Below are 26,813 nucleotides of genomic sequence, written 5' to 3'. Positions count from 1 at the left end.
CATACTGATTGAAACAATGAACAGGTGGTTATGCAAATCAGAATGCCAACAGGGTGAGTATGAGCACAGATTTTAGTTTCTATTTTTTCCACGTGGCAGTGTTTCAGTGCTTCCTCTAGACCCTCAAAAAAGTGCCTAACCAGCGTCAGGAACCCTTTTAACACCTTCCTGAGCTGGGACAACTACTCCTCTAACAAGTGGAATAGCCAAACAGCCTTTGGAGGAGCAGGAGAGAGATGATAAAGCAAACAAGTTTATTTCTACTTGACTTTATTAAAAAATGTATCAACACAATCATCAGAAAACATGCTCACACATACACACACACAGACACACATATATAAAGCGTTTTCATCCATGTACATGTCTCACACGCAGTTGCTTAAACAGGAGAAGAAACAGAAACAAAAACTGGTTTCACATCAGAAGAAAAAAAAAAGTTCTTGGCAAGCCCACAGTTAATCTACCACAAAAAACCTACAATCAAACAACCCTCTGAGAAGTGAAGGGCATCCTTCCAAAACACTTTGCATCCAATGTTTTAATAATTAAAGGTGTAGGATAAAAATGACCTGATATTCCCTGTTTGATTTCCAAAAATATACAATATCTATATAGTTACATGCTGTGAAATCTCTGGCTGGCATCTCATTTTGGAAGGAAACCCTTCACTTTGAAGGTCTGTCATCAAAACTATGATGAGAAGATAATGTGTAAATATAAAAAAAAAAAAAAATCTGGGGTGTTAGCTGTCGTTTTTCTCTGGTTTACACACACACATGTCCGACTCACACACACCAAACAGAAAAAGGAGAAATCTACAAAAATAGACAATTGGGTTTTGCATCTTGAGCTTTCCTCTGAGTCGTCTCCAGAAAAATCCACTTTATGCACATCAAACCCGTCCGTACGACCTCAGCGCTCTTCTCTTATAATAATTGTCTCTATTCACATATGGACAGATGAACAGGTGCTGCCGTCACACGATGCTAAGCTAACAGCTCTTTTACCTACTCTGAAAACCAAATGTTGAAATGAACAAATGTGACGGCTGTGTTTTCTGCTCATATGTAATAAACAACATGACGCCATCTTTGGAGAGTTATGCAGACAAATTAGCAGCTCAAAAAGATAACACACTGTTTTTTGTGAGTATTTTAAAATAATAAACAAGAATAAACCACAAAACTGTTCCGTCAACACAGGTTCACCCCAACGCTCTGGCGTCAACCCCTTAATGTGTGTGACAGTTTTAGCTCCATCCAAAAGTTGACTTTCAGCTCAGCTGTTTAATTTAGAGTTTGTGGGTCTTAGACGCATAAAGACTGATCAAAACCCTACTAATGCACTTTGAAACAGACCGAGAAGTCTGCACCAAAAATAAAATCTAAACAGAGACTGGGGGGTGAAATCAATATTTGAAGCTCCTGAAGTCTTTTTGCACTACAAACAATCTGAATTAACCCCATAAATTAAAGGGTAATGGGGAAAGTCTTGAACTGTGTTCAGATCAAAGTCAGTCATTGTGTCACCTCTACTTTCAAGAGCAAGATTTATTCCTACTTTGCTGTTTCTCAGATAAAGTCAGAAACCAAACAGCCGCACAGACAGATGTTAATTTTTTTTTTAAGTTTTAAAGAGTTTAGTTGACCTCTCAATGCAAAGAGTTGAAAAAAGGCCTGTGCACAAACAAATGTCACATGCTGGAGTTAAAAAAATGTCTGTGCACGTTCATGTCTTCAATAACCAGGGGTGTTAAACTTCATGTCAATAAACCCATTGTGTTTCGTTAGGAAAGTCTTCAAAAGGAGTCTAATTTGTTAGAGCTGAATATTTCTTTCAGGACCCATGTTGTCACACTCTGGTGGAAACCTTTAACAGCTGAGTGTTCATGTTTGGAGTTGTTTCACGTCTCTTCCTGTTTATCTCTAAAACACTCCTGTGAAGTGAGGAATGATGAAAACATCTGACAAACTCAAAATGCTGACAAGCTTAGACAGACGGCGTTAAAAAAACTTCTTAAGCTGCTGTATTTTTTTGCTCCTTTGGAAACTTGATGTGTCACAGTTTCTGCAACATAGTTCTGCGCTCTCATTGGCTGACAATCAGCTGTCTCAGGTACGACTGTGTGAGGCCTCGCAGCTCCTCCAGCGTGTAGTCCTCGGGCATCGGTAGGCGGGTGATGTGCAGCGCCAGATGAGTGAGGGGGATGCTGAGGGAGTCTGAGGCCGCGTCACCCTGCTGCAGGCTCAGCACTACGCGCAGGATGTTCGCCACACGCTTTGCCATTTCTGCACGGAGGGAGGCGGAGCTTAGTTAGGTCAAAGTGGAGGTTGTGTGCAGGTAGAGGCGTTGCCTCCACTCACCTACCTGAACTTGCTCACCAGGGTCATGATTCGTCTTCCCTAAAATCTCATCCCACCTGTATCTCACTCCAAGCTCAGCATGAAGCCTCTTAACACCTACCTGAGCTTCAGAGACTCGCAAACACCTGACGCTGTGTAGCTTATGTTCCTCATTTTTAGGAGACTAGGGCAGTGTGTAAGCTCCACTCTAAGTGTCTTTGTTAAAAAACAAGCTGCTTCATGCTCCTGTCAGCGTCACCCATTAATGTGATGGGGTGGAGCTGTGCATAAACATTGACGCTGTGCTCTCCCAGTTTGAGATGTGAGGCCAAAGCATGGTCTCAGTGGACACTGCACTTGTCAACCAAAGGTGTGTGTAACAACTGGTCACACAACAAACTGAAGACACACTCATTTGGCATCTTTTCACCTCTGACTTTATGCTGGCTTCTTCTTCTACTCACTCTCATTAACTAAAGAAGGTGTTTAGCCCCAACGTGTGGAGTCATGAAGTAATGATACAGGAAGTAAATCTGTCCAAAATCTGTTCAGGGTGCTGTCTTTTCAGTTAAGTATCTGGCACATGTTGCATCAGTATTTGGTTGTTTTCACCGTCTGACTAAAACAGATCTAAAGTTTCTAATCAGAGCAGTCAAACTTTAAAATCTCCACTGGTTTATATTTCAATGAGCTGCAGGAGTTAATACAGCTTTTACATTGTTTATAGAATGAAGTAGAACAAAATACTCACCCAGAAGGCTTTCCTGATCCAAGCAGTGCTTCGGGAGAATTTCAGATCCAAAATTGTGCAGCAGACGTCCGTATAATGGGATCCATCAGGGCATAGACAGCGCCGCTCCTGAAACTGCATTAATCGTCAAAAAACTCATGTTTCTCCACCAATATTCCACCATGGTCTGCTCCGGGTTAGTCCTCTGCTGCAGTCTGTGTCACTCCAGACAGCGCTGTGTGGCTGTAATGACCTCTGAACTGACAAAGACTTTGTTTACATTTGCTCCTCCGTGCATGCGCAGTGCGGCTCATTGTTCCAGGGGAAGACGGCAGCCTACATGACGACTCTCTTCTTCCAGTTTTGTGTAAAATGGACGAATATCTATCTGATGAAGATGTTGTGGAGGAGAACTTTGAATATGATGCATGTCATTACAGTTTTGAGCCAGAGTTAACAGATGACGAGCTCAAAGAAAGGAGGAAGTGAAGTCAGCTTTCTAGAGAGTACTGCGCATGCGCGTAGGGGAAAACATAAACAAAGTCTTTGTCAGTTCAGGGGTCAGTACAGCCACACAGCGCTGTCTGGAGTGACACAGACTGCAGCAGAGGACTAGCCCGGACCATGATGGTCCATGATGCAATATTGGTGAAAAAACATGAGTTTTTGGATGATTAATGCAGTTTTAGGAGCGGCGCTGTCTATGCCCTGATGGATCTTATTATACGGATGTCCGCTCCACAATGTTGGATCTAAATATCTCCCGAAGCACTGCTTGGATCAGGAAAGCCTTCTGGGTGAGTATTTTGTTCTACTTCATTCTATAAACAATGTAAAAGCTGTATAAACCAAACTTATCCTTTAAATACTCAAAATGGAAGTTCATTGTGATCTCTCTCCGGCCTTAGTCTTGACAGACGTGTGGCTCGTTGGTTGGAGGAAAAAGCCACAAACCCCTGAGTGTAAATGTGATAACTGAGGTGTGGCGCTCTCACCTGATTGGGCAAGCCGGTCTCTGGCGGTGCTGCAGGGAAGCAGCTCGATCCTGCTGCACAGAGACGTCACATCTGTGTAGAGACGCTCCAGCTCATAGCCAGCGTTTTCCATCTGACAAGGAGAAAGAGACCAACGTAAACTCTCTTTGCATGGTGTCAGCATGCAGGTGGACGCCGTGTAACGCCGCCACCAGAAAAAAAACATATGCACAAACTGTGGGAGCACCTGCTGGATGTCTTGCAGTGTCTTAATAACTCGGATGTAGTCCAAGTAAACCCTCCCAGCAATGTCCCAGTCCTGGATGGTGGCACTGTGTTCAGGGACTGCCAGACCCTCCAGGAACTCCAGCAGATAGTCGTGGTTGTCGTTGATGATGCAATCTACGGCAGGACAGGAGGGGCAAAGTGTTAACTTTACAAAAACGTCCCTCCTTTTGATTGTCCACTGTAAAACATTCCTCACCTGAAGCCAGGTGTTGGATCAGCAGCCGGTGACACTGGCTCCAGTACCCGGCTCGGTACAGGTGCAGCGCCTCCAGGTGTTTGTCAGCATCGCGGCGTGCTCGCGTGGCCTTCGCCTCGTGGAGCCACTGCTCTGGGATCATCAGCCTTTCAGTCAGGAAGCGTTCTCTCCGTACTGACTCATCTGTCTCCTGCAGGGGGCAGTGCAGGGTCAGCATCTCCCGCACAGCTCGCTCACGCTGACTGAAAACAGGAAGAAGAACATCAGATGACGGAGCATCACACCGGTGCCACCTGCTGCACAAAGATCATCACTACAGCTAAAACTATTGCAGGGGATTCTCAAACAGAGCAGATATCTTTCCAGCACAATCAAAAAGAAAAACCACTCACTGAAGAGACGGAACTGCAGATAAACAAAGGTAAATTTTCCTACTTGTGCTCAGGGATGTGCAGCAGGATGAAGATGGCCATGTGCCACAGGCCCGCGCTCTCCAGCTGTGCTGCGTAGCTGGCATGGAGGAGTCCCTGCCGTGAGGCGCTCAGGTGGCTGTAGTGCAGAGCCTGCAGGACGCCCCACAGGTGCCAGCTCAGACGGTAGTCCAGACGCTCCCAGGTGACGGTCAGAGGGTCCAACAGCTGCTGCAGGCTGTAATGTCTGCAGGAGGAGGACACATAGTCAAAGATGAGGGCTGGATCAAATGTTTACTGTGTTTTTAAGAGAAAGTCATTACTGCAGGAAGCGTGATTAACTGTGGAGCAGATTTTTTTTTTAATCAAAAACACTAAAACAGGTTAAAAACAGGCCACCCCAACTCTTTAACTTCCAAAACTCAAAGTTTCCTGACTCTAAAGACAGAGAGAAGTGGAAACCTTAGACTTAATCCTCTCCAATATTTGTTCATGAAGACTTCATGAAGAGTTTATTTATTTATGTAATGCTTTTATTCCTGGAAAATTTAGTAAACAAATATCTACCCAAAAAATAAAAACAGTGATGTGTCAGTCATGCATCTCATTCACCTGTCGCTGTAAAGTTTGAGCAGGTGGAAGCAGAGGTCATGAAGCGGACGTTTTGACTCCTCCTGCTCTTCGTCCTCCATGTCCAGCTCCTCCTCCATGTATGGGGGCAGGGGGGCGCAGGCGTACTTCCCTCCCTCACAGGAGCCCTGCAGGAAAGAAACAACATGATGACAAAGAGAAAGGAGGGTAAACTGGGGTCCTAAGGAAGGCAGACAGAGGGTGTGGACCAGTAACAGAGGACAAACTGACAATAAGGAGAAGCTGAATACTTAAGTTGTTCTGGTCTTAACAAACGTATAAACAAGAAAAGAAGTTAGAGTCTCTGTCAGGACTCTGACCAAGATCTGTTTGTTCTGGAGAGCAGATCTTCTTTTGAACTCTACTTATCTTTGCTCAGAACAATTTTTCCAGGCGATGTATTTATCTGTGGTGATGTTAATCTCATTTTAAATTGTGGATTATGATCAGAAAAATATCTATGATAGCTGTATAAAATGCAAAGAAGCTTCAGCCAATTCCCTGTGAGTATGTAAGTCATGTGACTGCAGCTCACCTGGAAGGCAGCTTCATACTTGGTGAGGGCATCTGCCACAGAGGCCGTAGGTGGCAGCATGAACCAGAGGTGCACAGCAACACAGCGCTTCCAGTCGAGCTCTGTGCAAACATTCACGACCGAGTCGGAGGACTGCCACACCTGAGGGAGGACACACGATGGGGATCAGACCAGAGACTCAGAGACCTGATAAAGCTACCTTCACTGAAAATCTCTAAGAATAAAGATCAGTGGTCATTTTTCTGCTTTTCTTCCACTGAGGATCACAAGAGCTGAAGAAACGAGACGTACAGGTTTCCCAGCGAGCAGGGCGAAGATGCGTAGTCGCTCCTCTGGCAGGTAGCAGTCAGTCTGCATGCGGTTCCAATCAGCGAGCTGCAGGGCGAGCAGGTCTCTGCAGTACTGAGAGCCCACAGCCTGAGACAGCAGCAGGGACAGACGGTGGTCTCCTGGGGACAAAAAGCCACAGGTTAGCAAGACTTTGATATCTAAGGTTACCCTCCTTGACTTCAAATTAACGTTTGAGATTCCCTCACCCTCCTTCTGGGCCAGGCGACACGCCTCGCTGATGCGGTACCCCGTCAGGTAGCTGAAGATGGCGTCTGTGTGGCGGCCCTTCCCTGCCTGCGCCACCTCCTCCTCCACCCTGCAGGAGGCGCCACGGGCAAGCCAATTGGAGAAGCTCCGCCTCCTCTCCAGCTGCTGCTCATACTCTCTAAAGACAGATGAGAGAGAGAGAGCGCTCTGTGACCTTTATGACCTCAGTACGCCTCTTCCTGTTGTATAACTGCCAGAGGTGTCACGTAAAAAAAAAAAAAAAACTTTGTTATGGGTATCTTAACTTTACTTGTGTACTTATTAGCCGACATTTTACATCTACTCCTTACGTTTTCGGGCAAATATCTGTACTTTCTACTCCACACTAGGGTTGTCAAAAGTATTGATACTTAAAAAAGTATCGATACTAAAATGTTGTATCTGGATACGATACTCACTTTCAAAAGTATCGATACTACCCCTACTGTTTTCACTCACTCACTGTTTTCTAAATGACAAATTCATCCTGAGGTTCCCTGGGTCACATATTGTTCATGATGTGGGCAATCTTTTGGAGGATAAAGCTTCAAATACAATCTACTAGTGCAGTGGTTCTCAACCTGTGTCTGGAGGCCCATAAGTGGGTCTCAGGTCTGTTTTTAGCGGACAGTGCATAAATCAAGCAAAACATTTGGTAAAAATGTCTTCAGTGTGTGCTCAGGCCTGAAACTTTCTTTTTACACAACTGTTTGTTGTGTGTGTGGTACTGTTAATTGTCACATGTTGCAACAGAGGTTCTATTTGCATTTTTTTGTTAATAAAAATGTTTCTTTTAAATATTGGGTTCTTTTTTTTTAATGCTTGTGGTATTGAAAATAGTATGGAGTATCAAATATTTTCCTGAGTATCGGTATCAAGTTGAAAATTTTAGTATCGTGACAACCCTACTTTACACATTTCAAAAATAGCCGCACTGCTCCTGTTTCATTCCAGCTTGTCATTGTTCAAAAAGACACACCAAAAAAAAAAAAACTATCCTAAAATCGCTGAGATTGTGACACCCAGAAAGAGTGAATAAGCTTTTGACCTTAATGGAAGTTTACCCTCTTTAAATTAATTTTACTTTTATACTTTAAGTTGTTTTCAAACCAGTAATTTTACACTTTTACTTAAGTAAATAGCTTAAGTTGATACTTCACCTTCAACAAAAGTATTTTTAAACCCTAGTATCTATACTTCTACTTAAGTAATGAATGTAAAAACTTTTGAAACCTCTGATAATTGCAAGGTTTCAGCAGCAGCAGCAGTGTTAAATAGGTTTAGGATTGTAAACGTACTCGCTGGGCGTCTCCATGTCTTGATCTTCATCTGCAGGGCCCAACTGACCCCAGAGGGCCTCACACAGAGTCCAGACTTCAGACCAGTACCCGTACAAGGCTGCATGAAGAGGGAGGGAAAGGTTAGGTTGATGCTAAAAGAGGAAGGAGGAGGAAGTTTCTTCACTTCATTACTATCATTATCATTATTAGTATCACTTTGACTCCTCCCACTCACGCTCTGTGTCTCCCTGCTGGTCGTTCAACTCGCCGATCCATTCGGCGTACTCATGAAGCGCCGCCACACCTAGCTGCGGTCGAACCAGAGGGCAGGGGGAGTCTTCAGTGATATCAACGGTGCTGTGCTTCAGACAGATCTCCAAGGGGCGCTGCAGCACCGCCTGGCTCTCCTCTTCCTCACTGCTCTTAACTGCAGGAGGCTCCAAACCCTCCAGCTGCTCCAGCAGCACCTTGTAGGGGCTTTCCGTGAGCCTAAGGGAGGATTCAGAGTCAGAAAAGAAGAAAACACACACTTAACGCTTGGATAGAGCGTCTGTCTTACGGTTTGCTCCTGGCAGGTTTGGGCAGGAAGCTGAAGTCTGTTTTGGTTGTCAGCTCTTGCAGGTTGAGCTGTTTGGATGAGGATGAGCTCAGCTGTTGACCACAGTGTGCCAGTGTCCAGCCTGGACCCCATCCAACCCTGAAAGACCGTCCGGCAAACAGTGCAGCATCCATCAACAGACGACCCTGAAAAAGGTGAAAAGATTTCACATTACTGTCGTCTCTGAGGACAGAATATCTGATCTCAGAAACTGTTTCAAACACAAACCTTTCCCTGAGCGATCGACTCCTGAAGCGGGACGGGGCCGCCCAGCCGTCGCACGCCCACCGTCCTGATGGGCAGTTCTGGAACCCGAGCGGGCAGCATGAAAGATGAGGGACCAGGCCCCGCCCACTGCAGCGTCCGGGAAGGTTCAACAGCTGCTGGAGTCACACGAGAGAAAGCCGGGGGGATGACTGGAGAACGGGGAGAGTCGGAGAGCTGAAGGGGGAGGCTGGAGGTGAAACGAGCCTGAAGGAGACCACCCACTGGGGGAGAAAGGAAGGGAGGGAGACAGAGAGAAGGGGGAGGGATGATTAAATTCCAGGTAACAGACAGAGATCCTGAAGCAGAACATTCAGGGCACGCTGGCAGCTGGTTCTTGGTCCAAACTACTGGAACTTCCTTAAGAACTTGATGTTTGAGACACAGAGTGGAAAAAAATAGGAGGAGAGAGCTGGAACAAGACAACAGAGACATTAGGAGGTGAGATAAAAGCCGTGTCTCCTTAATTTCACTGTGGTCAGGGTGAGATCTCTCTGAGTAGAATGGAGGAGCTAATTGCAGTTAAACCGTTTCAGAGTTTTCCTTCAGATTATATTCATTATCTCCACCAAGGAGGTTATATTTTTGGGAGTTTGTCTTTTTGTCTGTGAACAACATAACTCAAAAAGTTATGAACAGATCTTGATGAAACTTCCAGGAAATGTTTGAAATGTGATAAGGAAGAAGTGATTAAATTCTGGAGGTGATCCAGATCATCCCCTGGATCCAGGAATTTTCTAAAAGGATTCTTTATCATTGCGAGATAGGGCTGTTTTGGCCATATGTGTATATAACTCCATGATAAATGGTCAGATCGCTTTGCATAACAGTACAAGACAAGGTCATCTTAATTTCTGACAGATGTAAAAGTAGGATCCAGATCCTGACAATATTCTGGATACTAAGAGCCGGAATATGAAATATGTACTGGGTCATCATAATTTTCAGCACTGTCAGGGAACAAATTATTATACAAACCTGCAACTAACACTAACTTGAAACAGACAGTCTGCTGAAAGGGAGTATAACACATGACAATCACAATATGCTTGGCGGAGTGCTTTTCTAGTTTGGTAAACTTTTTTAACCATGGAGAAATAAAGGTGGTGTCTGTGTGCACGTGTGACACTTCTTACCTGAGGGCCGGCCCTGTGTTCCAGGCAACACAATGCGAGGAGACGAGAAGTCCGTGGAGACTTTCATCGGCGCATGGTCCTGAAACATTTCACTCTCCTCCTCGTCTTCAGCAAACAGCGACGCTTTCATGATCTAGCAACACACATGGCGTTTCATTGTGGTGGTGTTCTGACGCTATAATGAACTTCCTGTGTGTGGATGAGAACTGGGGCTCTACCTGCAGGGTGTGAGGGTTGATGCCGAGTGAGGACGCAATGTGGCCAGATGCAGAGATGCCGTCCTGCTCGGAGGGGATCAAACCTGCTAGTTTCCCACTTGTCACGTCCATATCAGCTACCGTAAGCTCGCCGTCCTCCTCCCCTCCCAGCATGCTCTCTGACGGGAAGCTCTGGGTGATGTCAGCCATGTCGCTGTCCAACTCAGGGACACCACCTGGGAGATCCAGGACGACAGTGGACTGAAGACAGAGAGAGAAGGTCAGCTAGACGTCATCAGGGACATTTCTGAAGTGAAAAACTTCAAGTGCCCTAAGTCCAATTTGATTTGCAACAGGAGTTAAAACATACATTCTTACAATTCAAACAGTGAAAAGTCATCAAAACAACTATAGCATAACACAAATAAAAGAATAAATAAATACAGAATCAGCACATTTTACTTGTGTGTCACTTTAATCAGGCTCGCGTACAGCCTGTCTAATAAACCAACAGCAAAATTTTCTCATTAAATCAAAAGCTTCTGTTTCTCTGACAACTTTAATATTTCTGTCAGTTTCTTAACCCTAACCTACATCAGCATTTATCCACTCATTTCTGCTCACAAACATACTTCACCGAAAGAATTCACCACCAACAGATTATCCCAGAGAGAAACTAACCACACCAGCAGTGAAATGAGACATTTACTTTATTAGCTTAGCATTACTTTCACCAGTATGATGATTCAAATACACAATAACACCTAAAAGAAGCTTAAACCTTAAAGATTTTCTGTGAAACAAAATCAATGATGTTTTCAGTTTATTGGAAAACACACATTTCCTGCTGGTACAAAAGCAGCATGAACAATCTTTGTCTGAAGCAGGAGACCAATCAGATCTGCAGGAAATAAAATGATTCACTGAGAACAAAAAAAAAACACCTTATATAAATCTCTTCTAGAGAAACTCAATGGGAGAAAAATGCCAAAATAAGCAGATTGATAAAACTCAAACCCTTTCTGTGATTAAAGATTAATCAGAGCCACATCCACCTGAAGTTAAAAAATGTCTGAATTCAAAATGCTGAGTTAAAAATGATGCCTGGATTGTTTTTACAGAGTATGAAAATCTGCCAATGGGGTAAAAATAAAAGTTTCAGATTCAGTCCAAACAAGGGACTTATTTTAGACTTGTATTAAACTTGTGTTTCATCTTCACACTTCCTGCAGTCTTCCTTAGAGGAGTCATGCTATGTAGAGATTTGTCTGTCATCTGTCACATGACTCTTGTGCAGTAAAAAAGAAAGGAGACATTTTTGCAATCCCTGGTCTGGGTTTGGATCATGTTTCTCTCCTGATTTGAAAGAACATTTATTTCAACTTAAACACATCAAAGACTTCCTTAAAGCAGAGTTTTCCTTGTGACGTCTAAAAAAAGAAATGATGAAAAGAAATCAATTCTGCATGGAGTCTGTCACTAAACCAGCTTTCTTTTCCCTCTGAAGCTGAGTCATTATGTAACATCGCCCTGAGTTTAAGGCCACTCTTGTTGATTCATCCCCAAACTTAGAGTTCTCTAGGTGTCATTAAAACCTGATCCTGTTCAGGTTGCCGTCATAGGTGACAGGGACTTATGCCCTGCAATACTCAACCTAAACACTAAGTGGCAGTGGGATTTCTGTGCCAGGAACAGGTTGTTACACAGATGCGACAAGGCTGTAAAAGTTGCAAGTGCCGTAAATGCTGAGACACGCAGCAAGCAAACTCAGCGCTAAATGCCTGCATTCTTTCCTTGACGTGGTGCACGCCATGATTCTACGCTTTCACCAGGTTTAATGAGTTAGGGTTGGTTAGTTATTACGCTGTTGTAAAGCCAAGATCAGGAGTGTTAAAGTTGTTTATAATTGATCAAAAGTGTTGACATTGACCTCGAGACTCAAATGAAAACCAGTCTCTTAAAACAGCACATTTTTCAGCAAACTGCTCCTTTAATTCTCTGTGTCAGTGAGTAGGATGAGGAGTATGAAGATGGGTGTTGATGGGCGCAGGCTGCTCTACCTGAGCCTGCGGCGCCACCTGCTGCTGAGAGGGAGGGAGCTGCTGAGGCACTTTTGAAGGAGGGAGCGGCGGCATCATCGTCTTCAGCTTCTTAGGGTCAGTTTTAAGCGGGACCTCTTCATCCTCGTCAGAGTCCTGGAGGCCATACTTGGAGAAGTGGTTCACCTACGAGAGATAGGGGTGGGAGGGGGGTCAGTTAATATCTAGCAGTTGTAGCTCCTGCATCCTGTCAAGATAAAAGCCCATCTGTCACAGGCTCAGCAGATCTTCATGCATTTTAAAATTCACAGTTCATATCACAGTCAAGACAAGACACTTAATGGGTGACTGACCTCAAACACCCAGGATCCGGTCTCAGGTCTGTACTCCAGGAACTTGGCTCCCTGTTTGCGAGAAGCTTTCTCCAGCCGGCCCTCATAGTTCATGTCAGACAGACGCTCAGGGCTCCTGATCTGCGTGCATGTCGTCTTATCGTTTGGCCAAACGCCATCCAGAGTCACCTCAGCTCTCCTGCGACCAAAGAAACAGGATCAGAATAAGGTAACACTCCCCCTCTCTGCATCCAGTCAGTGTTCCTGGCTTCACCCGCTCACCTATTAAGCCCCTCCCCCTCTGGCGGCTTGTTTTTATCATCCGGATACACAATGACCTCTTTGCGTCTGAAGTGGACAATCTCATCGAGGTTCAGTCCCGTCACGTTCACCTCACCGGGGAAGAAGATGGAGCCATAACCTGAGGAGGTCAACAAGAGCAGAGCAGTGAGAAGGTCAACCAATGAAGACACAAGAAACAAGGGGAGGTCTTTATCTTGGAGAGATGGAGGACCCTGAGCCAATGAGAGAAGAGACTTAAAGTAAAGTTACCTTTTCTGCCGACGGTGAAGTTCTCCACCACACAATCACCGTTCTCATCCACCATCTCTGACAGATCCTCCATGGAGGGGATGGTGTAGTAGCCCACACGGTTCAGAACGATGCCTGAAAAAAAAACAGGTGACATGAGCCCAAACTGTAACAGTGTGCTAAGAAAAGATGTGGCCTTTGTGAGTTTGCATGATACAGGAGAGGTTCTGGGTCAGAAAAGAAAGGGACGCAGGGATAAAATGTTTCTGACCTGCAGGATGGGGAGACTGAACAGACTCCTGTGGCTCCTCCTCTCTTTCCTCCTGCAGAGACTCCTCCCCCAAAGATGCAGACACATCCTCGCTGCTCAGCTGAGGAATAAGGATAAAAAACATTTAAGACAGGAAGTGTTACTTACAGATGATAAGCAGATAACACAGAAACAAAATGTGTTTGTTCAGAGACATAAACTCCTCAGGAGCCAGTTAAACATCTCGGTGAAGGGAGGTTTTCATGGGCCGGCCGCCCTGTTTGTCATCGTATTTACTCTGGTTCTGTTGAAAACATTTCTCTATCATTTCATTTTTATGTATAGAGCACTTTTAAGTTACAGTATGTCACAGAGGGAGTTGGTAACCAGTGTGTTTTTCGTTCTTGGGCGTGGAGATAATTAGTGGCCTCTATGGGGAAGGTGTTAGAGAGGCTGGTGTGGCAGAGGGTGGGGAGACCTCTCCAGAGCCTAGGGCTGGAGAGGTGAGCTAGGAAGCTCTTCAAAAGAGTGTTTTTTTTTTTTTTTTTTTTTTTTTGCGTGCTGTGAAAGTCTGATTGCCGAATAAAAGTGTTTTATTTTTTGCAACAACATGATCCGTCTTGATGCGCTCTGTGACACAGCTTCAGTTATGTACAGTTTTTTACAGATTGCTTATTAAACATCGGCACAGATCTGATCAGGTAGCACATTGAAAAAGCCAGCTTTGCGACAAACACATAAAAGCTGAGGTTTCACATCACATCCTCGCACCTCTAGTCCGTTCCTGGACGCTTTGTGCATGTTCAGGTCGCTGATGGTGTCCTGCAAACTGGCCTGAGCGCGGCCCTGAGGAATTGGCTTGGCAATGGGGTTTACGTAAAACTGTGTGACCTCGGGGTCTTCGTCAGCTTGGCTGCTTGGGCCTGGCACTTCCCTCGTGTCCTCCTCGATGTGACTGAACAGAGAAACAGAGCAAAAACTTGTCAAAGAAACATAGGGTTATGACTGGAGATAGTGAGGATATGAGTGTGTGTATGTGTACAGACCTGTGTCCGTTCTGTGGATACTCAGGGGGTGAAGCAAGGTCGTCATTCTCCTTGTTAATGGGGCTGTTGTACTGGCTGCTGTTCAGGTTCTTCAGCACCAGCTTCTTGATGCTTTTCCTGTAAAAGAACGCGTTTAGATCCACTCCGACACTGTGCTCACTAATCAGCTGCTTCAGGCTATATCCATGGTTACCTGGGTATGAAGGCTCCATTGGTAAGCGATGGCTCATCGTCATCTAGGCCGTCAAACAGCTGCGTCTTCGAGGCCCCTGATGATGTCAGAGCTTTGGGGCGGACTCTGGTTGCTGGGCGGGGTGTCAGCTTGTAGTGGGTGGGTGTGGTCAGAGCCTTCTGGGCTGTTGGATTGGTGGGTTTCAGACGCTAGTGAAACAAAGAGACATTGGTAACTACTGAAACATTTTCAGGGTGAGTGAAGTGTTGATGTTAAGCTCATGGCGTCATTGGTCACACTCTGTTTGCACTCTTTAGTAGATTCACATGATTCACAGCTCAAACACTCTCCATTGATCTCAGGCTGCTTTCTTTAAAACACTAATTTCAGCTACTGTCTCTTTAAGATCAATGAACTACAGGGAGCAGAATTCTAGAATCCTGTACTCCAAAGGCCAGCATGTAACAACATAGCATTCTAGAACCATGCACTCCTGACGCTAGCATTCTGGAACCCTGTAGGTCACACTCATTTCAGGGGATCCATCGTGTGGTGATGTAGTGAATGGAGAGACCTGATGAGTAATTCTCTGGTAACTTTTTGACCATGTTAATTGAAGCAGAATTTCACACCTGTTTACCTCAGGATCAAAAACTTCTGTTTGGATTAAAGGTGCAGAAGTCATTCAATCCAAAAGTTCCTCACAGAAGCTTTAACTTCAATTTTTTAGAAAATGAAAAACCACAATAAGACCTCCTCTCCTCCTTGTTTAATTTTTATTTTCAGCTTGTTCCTCTCACCTCTTCTTTCTTCTTGGGGTCTGACAGCTGGTTTCTGAACAGAGGCGAGTCTCCATATGGTGAGTAGGCCAGGACGCTGAGCTGCTGATTGAGCATGGCCTGCTGGGCTGCTGCTGCGTTTGGATCTGTGAGAGCTGAAGGAGAAAGAGTTATAAACATGAAACCGGGAGGAAAAAGAGCTCATGTATGAATGGATATAAGAGCCGGGACTGGAAACACTTGTCCAGTAAAAAAGAGGTTTAGGTATAATAAGGTTATATATCTGATGGATGGATTTTTCTATTGACATGAAAAGTGAACAAATGTCAGCTCCTGTTTTCACCAAATGACCAAACAGACAGCTGGAGCCCTTTTCTCACCGACAGGCTGCTGTGTGGCTCCAAAGCCAAGTGTGCTGGCCCCGCTGTTGAAACTGGTCGCTCCAAATGTTCCCATGGTTCCCAGCGTGGTGCCCAGTTTGTTCTGGTTGTTCCCGAACAGAGATGGCTGACCTGCACCCACTGCTTAACACAAACACATTTTTACGTCAGTATAAACATGAAAACAATATCTTTGTTCAGAATCACTCATACTGCAGCCCTGCTTCTGTAGATAGTAAAGTTTCTTCTTCATGGCTCCTACAGTACCTGCGCCGAAGCTGGTTCCCAGTCCTGCTCCCAGGCCTCCAGTGGCCGGTTTGTTTCCAAATAGACTCCCAGCAGCAGGGTTTGCACCAAAACCTGAAACATCAGACCAAAGACAAAAGTTTAGTCCTACTGCAGCCTGAAGCATCAACTGGAGACACCATCATGACTGCACAGTGAACGACGAAGACCTACCAAAGGTGGACGTGTTGGTTCCAGTCCCCAGTGTGAGTGCCGGCTTGTTTCCAAACAGCCCGGTGCCAGTGCCGAAAGATGGGGCGCTGGTGGTGGTGGTGCCGAACCCGGCAGGTTTATTACCAAACAGACTGGGCTGTAACACACACACACACACAGAGTAACATTTAAAGAACATTCAGTCATGCTGACACATTAGAGGATGCAGGGCTCGGTAAACCTGATTTAGCTGTTTGTTGGTAAAAACCAGGAAGAGGAATCTTCCAGAAGCTTCTAAGAGAAAAACACTGCAGATGCTCAAGTATCAAAGTCGTCACAGCAGCTTTTACACAGTAAGAAGTGTTCAGGGAGGAAAATTTAACCAGATAAGACCAGGGGATGAAAGCCTGCCAAGAACCATCAACAACCAACACAGCTCACCATGACTTTTCCTTAACCCATAAACTAAATTATTATGCTTTTAACTACAGTGTCATTCACCTGTGTGCCAACGTTTCCAAATCCAGTGGTGGTGTTGCCAAACAGCCCGGTTCCAGTCCCAAAGCCGGTGGCAGTGCTTGTCTGAGTAGCACCAAACAAGCCGCCCGGCTGAGCTGCTGCTGTGTTCCCAAACAGACCCTGAAGAAGAGCAGAGCAGAGGGGGGGATGTGACGTTACACAAAGATGAAACATTGCCTCTTATTGACAGAGACATCCTAATAAAAAGAGACTCTCACCATGCTGGTGGTGTTGGGCTGTCCCATAGTGTTGGTGTTGCCGAAGGAGAAGCCGGTGCTCTGTGTGGTGGTAGGCTGACCAAACGGCTTGAAGAGGCTGCCCGCTGGCTGCTGCTGCGGCTGACCAAACAGACCACCTGCCGTCGTACCGAAACCACTGGCAGGCGCTGAAGAGAAGACGAATGCGGATAAAGAAACCTGAGGGGTTCAGAATCACTCTCCTGTTGGTCTGACAATGACCTCCTCTCAGTAAAGAGCTTACCGGCTCCAAAAGTGCTCTTGTTTGGTCCAAAGGAGAAGCTGGTGTTAGGGGCAGTGGAGCCAAACAGGCCGGTGGTGGCGCTAGATGTGGCTGTGGCTGTTCCAAACAGGCTGCCTGTCCCTGCTGCCATTGGGTTAGCTGGACCCTTTCTACCTGCCTGGTAGTCTTCGAGCCTCAGCTCCTGCAGGGAGACATGGGAGAGGAGTATAAAACCCAGTACCAGGTGACTCTCTTTGTGAGGTATGTCAGACATGTCTGTTTATGAGCAGAATCCAAATCAATCATCTGTGGGTCCATAAAGAGTCTCACCTCCAGAGATTTATTCTCATACTCCTTCATGGCGGTGATGCACTGGTGCTTTGTGTTGATGTTCGTGGTCACCCCTGCTTTCACCATTGTGTCACTTCCTGTTGGAGGCTGAGGAGGCAGAAATAAAAACACAGTAACAACTGAAATGATGAACTGAACTGTGAGAGTCACAGAAAGGTTTTTTTTTTTAATCTGAAGTATCTCTCTACAGCTTTACTCACATTGAATTTCACTGTGGTTCCTGGCTGCTGCTGAGTGGCGGAGAAGCTGGAGCCTCCGAACAGGGACGCCGTCCCTCCAAAAGGGTTGGAGGTGGTGTTAGTGGAGCCGAACAGGCCGCCACTGCTCGTGCTTGTCCCAAAGCCTTGAGAACAGAATAAATAAACACATCACAAACCAAAAAAAAAAGCCAAATGTGTCTGAGTAGGTACACAAGTTTATAAAACTACATCAGTGTGATTCTTCTTACTGGGAAGCAAGTAAAGCAAGCAAGCAAACAGTCAAATATTACTAATACTCCAGGAACTGTTAACAAAACTACAAAGACATTGCTGTATTTAACGCAAGGAATTTGTGTTGGCTATTGATTACAGTGCCCCCCATGGTCAGAATCTGTAGAGCTTTTCCAGGACAAAGACCCAGTTTCCCACAAGCTGCATCACCCACTGTCATAAAGACTCTTACCAAGGCATGCATTTGTATTGGAAAAAAATATCTTCTTTTCCTGATAAATTTTTGAAGGAAAACCCCACACAACCACAGATAGTGAGGAATAACTTAGAAACAACACATTTTCTCACTGACAATCTCCTTTAAAGTCATGCATCATGAACATACAAATATATCAAAGAGAGATTATTTTTAGTGGGAGTCAGTTGATGTCCAAAGTGGAGGGATTCACAGATAAGCTGATAAACAAGATCTAACTTCATTCAGCAAGAACAGCTTTTAAAATGACACAAGACGAAGACCAGTAATTATATGGGGTTCTTACTTCCAAAGGAAGTGGGTTTGGCAGCACCAAAGGCATTGTTGGGCTGGGAGAAGAGACCACCAGTGGTGCCTGTTGCTGTGCTTCCAAATAGGTTGGTAGAAGTCCCGCTTGCTGCACCAAAGCCAAAGCCAGTGCTGGTGGAGGAAGTTGCTGGCTGGCTGAATGTACTGGACCCAAACAGACCACCTGACAGAAACAGATGTTTTAAAGAGAAGGATTCTGTTAGACGTCACAACACCAGGGTTCGGAACAATGACAGGATACAAATGAAAGATGCACTAAGCTAATATCAGTAAATTTTCTACAAAATGGACAGTATAAGACAAGTGAGAAAAATTTCAAATATCCAACTACTTTTGTTTCCAACAGCTGGCGTACCAGGTTTATTCTGTGTGGCACCAAAGAGTCCCCCAGCATTACTTGTGGCTCCAAACGCAGATGTCCCAAAGCCTCCTGTGGCTCCAAAACCAGTGTCTGAAATAAAAGAGTTTATGTAGGGAGAAAGCTACTTGACACATCTTGACCACCACAAAAATACAACACTGAAACTTGCTGAAAAAACTTTATGAAATGAAGAAAAATTAACAATGTGGAGTTATTTATTCTAAACTTACATTTGATTAACCACTCATTAGAAACATGCTCCCCCACAAGTCTGAATGACATTACAGTGTACTATTTCACATTTAACCACACAGCAGAACATACATGTTTTATGGGTATGAGCCCATAAAGCCACATATTCTGGTCAGTTTGAGTATTGTGCCTGGTTTAAAAATATGTGATTCAGGAGAAGTACGAGGCTGACATGAAAGAAGTTAGTCTGACATCTCTTTGCTCACCTGTAACCGCCGTGATTCCATGAGGGTCACATTTAAGAGGTTAATAACTGAAATAAAGGTCAATAACTTACTTTGCTGACCAAAGGTGGACGAGGTCCCAAAGCCCCCCGTCCCTCCACCGAAGGGAGTGCCGAACGACTTATTGAACATGTTGCCCTGCTAGCAGGACAGCATAAGTCTTCTGTGGAAACAAAGAAAAACACTTCAAAACTGATCAAACAGCTAAGTTTCTGTGGCAACATGTTTTCTGTTTACTTTCAGCGGGAGTGATCCAGAACTGAGAGAAACATCAGTGCGGGAAATGTGGCAGTAGGGTTCACCATGAATGTTGATGTGCATGCAAAAAAGAACAGACTGATGCACAGCCGCTCTGAAGAAACAAAAGAAAAACCCTTTGTTTTCCAATGACTGAATTAAACTACAGGGTACCCACAGGAGACAAAGTGTCACAGATTCATGTTCTCAAAAACATTATGGCTATCACAGACTGCGTATTCCCTAAAATTTGCACCACCTTGAAGTGAATGTCACAAAAGACAAGTTTCCTCCTTGCCATTTCTTAGAAATATAGAAACATTTTTTGGTACACAAGCCAACTGAAAGCATGATACATGAAGGTGATACTTGGAGGTGGATTTTGATGACTTAATGTGGATTAGAAAGAACTTGTAGAGTCCTGACCAAGGGTGGAATAAGAACATTAGACTAGAATTGACTTTTTCATTTGTTCGATCCCAAGTGGAAGATTTGACACAGCAAAAAGGGAAATCTTAACGAGTTTTTGTTTTAGTTTTGTAAAAAACATTTTATTAGACCCATTACAAGCCAGATTCACCTGACAAATTAATCAATACTTTTTATTTTAAGGTAATAAAAGACAAAAATGAAACCTTAACTGTTTGTGGAAAGTAAAAAGGGATGCCTACTTGTTTAAATTCTTGTACTGAGACATTAAGTTCATATCGAGAAACTTGATGAAGACATTTTCTTACCCCATTCAAGGTTTTTTATGCTTCAAGGGAAATTCAAGTGTCATTTTTATCTACTGATATCTTGAAATAAGACATTTTGTTCTGGAATTGTCAGGTGAATGTGGCTCACATTTGTTCCATTATTGTGATATTTTTCAAAAAACACACAAAACATTACTTAAATTCCAGTTTTTGTGGTTCCCTTCCAGTTTCATGTGGCTCTCCCGGTCAAAATGTGCTCATGGTCAGTACCTATGTCCAACAACTACACCTAGAAAAGACTTAAAAAAACTTCCATTTCAGACTCCTAAATAGCTCACAGAAATCCATGATTACAAACTAACATACATGAGCATGCTTACCACTTTAATCCCTATTTGCACTATGTATATTATTTCTTATTGTATACATTTTACTTAGAACGGAATATAACTTTATTTGTCATTGCAACAAGTACCACGAAATTACAAACTTTTCCTGCCTTCATTGAACATTCCATGTTCACTTCTGTTATTATTCTTTCTTAATTGTTTTATTTATGTATCTATTTCATTTTTGCCAGATGTGATGTCCTCTTTTTTCATAAACCTTACCTCTTCTTTCCCCCTCATTGCTGTGCAGCTGAATAACCTATCTGCTGATTCTCTGTTGTGTCACTATCTGTCAAAGCACTTTGTGTGCAAACAAAATACATTTCAACTGAGTTTTAAAGAAGTATCTTATCTGAAATACCTTTCTTTCTTTCCTGATCTTATTCATCTCATTATTTTCTATGCCATATTTCAATGCTTGCTTCGTTCATTACATATTTTCTTGAGTAATACTGATTTCACTGTTTAGCTTTTCACTCTTAATAAGTCTTTTTATTTCTCTTAGTATAAACTGGGCTTTATAGATGGACTTGCCTTGCTGTCAGACTGTAGGTGAAACCTGCACAGTGAAACTTAAAAAGGTCTGTGTTTTCAAAAAATGAAGCTGGTTTGAACTCAGATTTGTTAACAGCACGAACCGACCCTCACTCCTCCACGTGCAGCTGACCGGGCTCAGCCGTTTACCTAACCATATTAAAACCAAATATTATATTAAAATAAGTTACTTTTTATCAGACGAGCTCTGGTGATAGGATGGGAAACGTACTCTTCTGTTATCGAGTCACAGCCAGATAAAACCAGTTTCAAACCACAGATCAACACACGGAACCGAGGCTAACAACCATAGCAACAAGATGTTAGCTATGTCACTTCAGCGCTTTAAAAAATTCTGTCAACAAAAAACCTGTTCACTTCAGATAGACGTAACAGATTTTAAACCGAAATACACATAGATTAATGTCGGTTATGTCGTGTTTTAAAGCTCCTGGGAGCAGGCAGAAGTTAAGATTTCAAGCTAATATTAGCTACTTAGCTCCTCCGCTAACTTCTTAGCAAAACAAACGGGACACGGACATGAAGTGGCGGTTACTTTAACAAACAGTTACCTGGAACAACGTTTCTGTGGTCGGTGAGTTAATCTGTCTTCCTTTGTATGCCGCGTTCAAGCTTTTTAAGCGCAGATTGATGAATTTATACAAACATCGAAGTAGCCGGTTAGCTTCGCCAACGAGGAGGGAAACTGTCCACCTGCAGCCGTCAACACGCAAATACATACGTCATACGTAATGACGACATCAAGAACTAGGGCGCTGTACGGAGCTGTTGCTTACTTTTGAAATTATGGTTTGTGGAGTGAGTGAAGTGTGTTGTAGTTGTGTGTGTAGCTTGATTTGAAAAAGAGACATTCCCACCATGCTGGTGGCAAAATACTGAATTTTAATTCATGAGAGAAAAAACATTAAAATTTCAAATATAATTCAAGACAACATAAAGTCAAAGAAAGTCGTCATTGTGAGAGTAAAACAAGCCAAAATGGAAAGAAAAAAAGAATGATTGATTATAAATTTAAGATAAAAAGCCTAATTTAGAATTTAATAGCCTATTTAGGTTATTTGCTTGTAGCTATTGTCCTGTTGGTGCCTATCACTGCATTTTTTGGTTCTGGGTATCTTACCCTTTTCTATACCTCTGGCAGTTTAATGCTAACTTGGACTTCTTCATGCTGTTCATTGGACTTGAAATGCAAATGCATACAGAGGTAACTGGAAAATTGGTCCATTGTAAAAATTTTGACAAATAAAATAAAAATACTTTGTATCTCAATAGACTTTTCAATTTGTTTATCTTATTTAATTACTACTAATATTATTATTGTTGTTTTTATTATTACTGTTATTACTATTATTAGTATTGTTGTTGTTGTTTTTTAAACAGCATTGTTTCTTTTTATCACCAGAGAAAAAGATATGTTGATGAGGATGTATACATTTATACATATTCATATATTTAGTTAAGTACTTTTTTTGTATATTGGTTTTTTTTTTTGTATTTATTTACAGTTGTTCTTCTTGTTTGAATGTATGTTTTTCTGTAGTTACATACAATATTCTTTTAACAAGATATGATTTAATATTCATTAAATGTTCATACTTTCAGTATCAGAATTGTGCCTTCTTAGTGACATATATTCAAAGAAGGAGAGGGGAAAGCTTGAGGGAACAAAACAGAAAGAGTCCTGATGTGTCTAAAACAAAAACACAAATTTGATTTACAGAGAGAGCAATATGAACTTATTGTATTTAATGTAAACTTTTTCTCTAGTAAAAGTGTTAATCTGGGCAAATTGTAGGTAAACATGGTAGATTAATATTATCTGAACTGTCTGATGTGTTTTGGCATTAATTATTCAGGAGTTGTTTTCAGATGCAGTGAATGGTGAAAGAAGGGCTGCTCATGATGTAGGAGTTTTGTGTACAATACGAATTTAATCATAAACTCTACATTAAGACCTGCAGTTTAACATGAAAATGTACTGAAAATTATGTATCTTATTCTCATTCTTAGTAAAGAAAGGGGGCAGGTCAGAAAGGTTAACAACACCCAGTTTACCTTCTGACCTTTTTCTTTAGTGTTCATTCCATACAGCCGGAGAAAGCGACTCAAAAACACGCCAATAAAAGCTTAAAACAGCCTCACTTCTGTCGACAGCACAGGTGATAAATGAGAATGGGTCTGATGTTCTGGTCTCGGATCCCGTAAATCAGAGGACTCAGACATCTGGGGAAGATGAACATACACATATAAAACACAATCTGAATACGAACAATAGCTATCCTCGTAACAATTGCTGAGGTAGCGATGAGTAGTGGGCTCTGTATGGTGGAGCACAGACTGAGGCCCAGCTGGATCAGGTGCAGCAGCAGCGTGTTCCGAATCTTCTGAGTCGAAGCCTGGTCCGAGGAGGCAGACTTGGCTGCTATCGTCACACCAACGTAAGAGGAAATGATAGCAACACCAGCTGTCACAAACACAAAACATGTGTAGGCTTTGTCGTATAGGTGAAGCATTGGGGAAAGCAGCATGACACGCTCACTGCATAGGTGCTTCATCTGCAGACTGGGCAGGTCTTCAAACGGAAAACGTAACAGCAAAATGACTCGGATGAGGACATTCAGTGAACTGATCGCCCACACTGTGAAAACTGCATACATGGTGTTCCTGATGGTGACGATGGCAGCCTGCCTTAGCGGGTAACACACGGCCACATATCTCTCCAAAGACATCATCACCAGTGTGAGAGGAGACACCTCCTTAGTAAGGTTAGAAACCATGGTCAGAAGACCACACACAGGGTACGTGAGCCGGACCCTACACGCAGCCACGATATACATAGACTGACTCAATATAAGCATCACAGTTTCTGAAAACAGGAGGTTGTAGAGGAGAATGTATCGAGAGGTTTCACAGAAGACAGATTTACTCCTCAGGATGAACAACATGGTGCCGTTAATGAAGAGAAACACACAGCACGGGACTGTGGTAAGAGTGGACAGCAGCACTCTTTCCAGCAGACTCTGATACTGGTGTACAGTGGTATTAGTCACAAACTGGTTTGACATCTAGACAAGCAATGCAGACATTATTAAAACATGTAAACATCCATGGAAAGAAGATTCAGTGTCAACACAGACAAGTTCACCTGCAGAAAATAAACCCATGGACACATCTTCCCTGTGAACAAACATGCATTGTCTGTGAGAGCAGAGCTGGTCTGCAAAGTCCCACACCCCCACAGCTTGTATATTTGTTTAGATTCTTGATCATGTGACACCATTACATCATCTAGATTAACAGCTAATGTGATCTGTAGTATTTCACAACAACACTGACTAATGAGGCTGAGGCATGACCTGGATCAAAGCAGCACCAAAGCTGCATCAGACCACCACCTTCATGACACACAAAGCTGCATGATGCAATATCAAAAGGATCCAAATCCAGACCGATAACTTTGTGAATTCATTACAAAGAACTTTATGAGGGTGCACAAGACAATAGAGTGGACGATTGTAATGGACTTGGATTAATACTTCCTTTAGTTTTCTTTGAGCCTGATGATGTAAATATGTCTCTGTCAGCTACCAGTGTTCCAGTTTAAAGAGTGACTCTATAAAGTAAAGACCTTCAGCTGAATGTGTCAGTGGATATCCAGTTTACAACTGTTCAAACACAGAAGTCCTAGGGAATGCATTCTAGTTTAGTTTAAAACATTTGATACGTGTGTGTGTGTGTGTGTGTGTGTGTGTGTGTGTGTGTGTGTGTGTGTGTGTGTGTGTGTGTGTGTGTGTGTGTGTGTGTGTGTGTGTGTGTCATTTCTAAGCAGCAACCTCAGGTACCTCAGGTTCAAAAAATGTCTCCTGTCTGAACACCTGATTTCTCTATTAGCACACATCATACATACTCTGCAGTTAATAAGATGTTAAGAACGCAAGTTCAACAATCAGAGACACAGCTCAGTTCATATAGCTGACAGGCATCCCATGGCTGTTAGTGTGGCGGCTCAAGGCCCAGGCTATTTCCAGTTTTGCCCCTGTTAACAATTTACTTCCAATCATTGTTTCAGAAACAGACAGGTGACGTCACAGATGGTTGGTCATTATCTTCTTGTTACATCCTTGTCTTACTGCCCTCAACTGGTCTGGCAATGCGTTACAATTACTTTTTTTTCTCCCCAGGAATTGTGCAGTTCATGGGAATGTTTTATCAGTCAGGGAACTTTTAATTCCAGTTTAAACTTCCCCTAGAACCACCCGACCTCATTGTTTCTCTGCGTTTCAGCACAATGAGGCATGAAGAAAAAAAAGCTGTTAAGTCGGTGCAGATAACCTAGTTGTCTAGGCTGCACCCCTCCTGCGGGTGGCCCGAGTTCGAACTCAGCCTGTGACTTGCTTCCCATATGTCCCCCCCCACACATTTCCTACTCTATCCAAAAAAAAAAATAATAATAATAGCACTGCAGTTAGACTGTTAGCATAGAGGAGATTCATCTCCAATGACAGAACCACAAACACTCCCATAGAAAACTTCTCTACCCCTCACACCTGTACATCGAGTCTTTCTGTTTTTTTTTTTTTTTTCCAGTTCTGCGGATAACTCTGATGATGTCTACCATTTTCATCAGGATTGTTTAAAACATGTCATAGCAGTTTGAGCTAAAAGTTAAAGAAGTTTCTTTCTAGTAGTTTTTGTCCCAGCCATCTTTAGAGGTTTGCATCACCCCTAGTCCCCCACAGGAATGACTGTTAACTCTGATGTTTACTGAAGACAGCAGTGGAAAAAAGATATGAATTATTGATATGTCTAAGTCATCAAGAGAATGGGTCAGATGGGACAGTTTACTCTTGTGTCTTCGGAAGCTCAGGAACACTGTCAACAACACTCATGCAGCATCAGACTGTGAATGTTCATCAGTTTTCTGTGTTTACTCTTTAGACTCGTTACTTCATCCGAACTCACAGGGAGCTGCGTTCAGTTTTGTTTTAAAATCAGGCCCCATCAACAATGGCCTTTAAACCTCTATCAGAAAGAAATAGGAGATGTCACAGAAATTTTGCCACTATATGATACAGTCTGTGAATGACCTTGCAGTACATTTGTTTGTTTCTGTTGTAACATGGGATTGTAGTATTGACCCCTTTACTGTTGGTAAAGAGTAACGTCTATGCCCGCATCTTGGCAGCAGAAGTACTGTGGAGTAAAGTGGTTCATAAATCTACACACACACACACACACACACACACACACACACACACACACACACACACACACACACACACACACACACACACACACACACACACACACACCAGTATGACGTATATACAGTCAAACCTGTACACAAACACATTTAATAACTTACAGACACAGACAGTGCTGTTTCATTGGAAAGTGTGACCCTTTTAACTGGGGATTGACAGCCCAGAATCACTGAAAAGTTCAGCTGAAGGTCTCCAGTTATGGTCCGGTTATGGGAATGTAAGATCTATGCCCAATAAGATGGATGAGCTACCCGTGCTAACCCAGCACCATAAAGAATACCAGCAGATTAGCATCATGCTACTTACAGACATGTCTTACAGAGCTAACACCGGATATCACACTGGAGAATTTCATCTGCTCTGAGCAGACAGGATACATGAG

At 43.3% G+C, this 26,813-nt stretch overlaps 2 protein-coding genes across 5 annotated transcripts; both read right to left on the bottom strand.

Moving 5' to 3' along the window:
* Positions 1–269: 269 nt before the first annotated feature.
* nup98 (nucleoporin 98 and 96 precursor) lies at positions 270–21,929 on the bottom strand. 4 transcript variants are annotated; one of them, XM_074671911.1, is made up of 36 exons: positions 21,719–21,929; positions 19,342–19,451; positions 18,783–18,902; positions 18,429–18,614; positions 17,656–17,798; positions 17,435–17,542; positions 17,126–17,306; positions 16,864–17,030; positions 16,628–16,765; positions 16,148–16,283; positions 15,956–16,048; positions 15,689–15,832; positions 15,330–15,463; positions 14,551–14,738; positions 14,358–14,474; positions 14,083–14,266; positions 13,333–13,432; positions 13,083–13,196; positions 12,813–12,951; positions 12,552–12,729; positions 12,220–12,384; positions 10,181–10,420; positions 9,963–10,095; positions 8,791–9,050; positions 8,524–8,708; positions 8,200–8,453; positions 7,983–8,082; positions 6,645–6,823; positions 6,400–6,557; positions 6,109–6,249; positions 5,556–5,701; positions 4,969–5,190; positions 4,534–4,775; positions 4,297–4,451; positions 4,071–4,182; positions 270–2,291 (listed from the first exon to the last, which is right to left on the bottom strand). In XM_074671911.1, the coding sequence occupies exons 2-36, from the start codon at positions 19,418–19,420 to the stop codon at positions 2,092–2,094; spliced, it is 5,541 nt and encodes a 1,846-aa protein (XP_074528012.1). In that variant the 5' UTR covers positions 19,421–19,451; positions 21,719–21,929; the 3' UTR covers positions 270–2,091. The 4 variants fall into 4 exon arrangements, with proteins under 4 accessions (XP_074528012.1, XP_074528013.1, XP_074528014.1 ...); XM_074671912.1 differs by having other exon boundaries at positions 15,689–15,829; XM_074671913.1 differs by having other exon boundaries at positions 18,807–18,902.
* A 1,376-nt stretch (positions 21,930–23,305) lies between these two features.
* On the bottom strand, positions 23,306–24,232 carry LOC141792037 (odorant receptor 131-2-like). The gene has a single exon (XM_074672795.1). The coding sequence runs from the start codon at positions 24,230–24,232 to the stop codon at positions 23,306–23,308; it is 927 nt and encodes a 308-aa protein (XP_074528896.1).
* Between the last annotated feature and the right edge of the window lie 2,581 nt (positions 24,233–26,813).

This window comes from Halichoeres trimaculatus, unplaced genomic scaffold (assembly GCF_033239565.1).
Source record: "Halichoeres trimaculatus isolate MK-OKI-2021-1 unplaced genomic scaffold, fHalTri1.1 fHalTri1_scaffold_6, whole genome shotgun sequence".
NCBI classification, from domain to species: domain Eukaryota; kingdom Metazoa; phylum Chordata; class Actinopteri; order Labriformes; family Labridae; genus Halichoeres; species Halichoeres trimaculatus.
The sequence above is the reverse complement of the archived record's forward strand: the minus strand, read 5'-3'. Positions and strand labels throughout refer to the sequence as shown.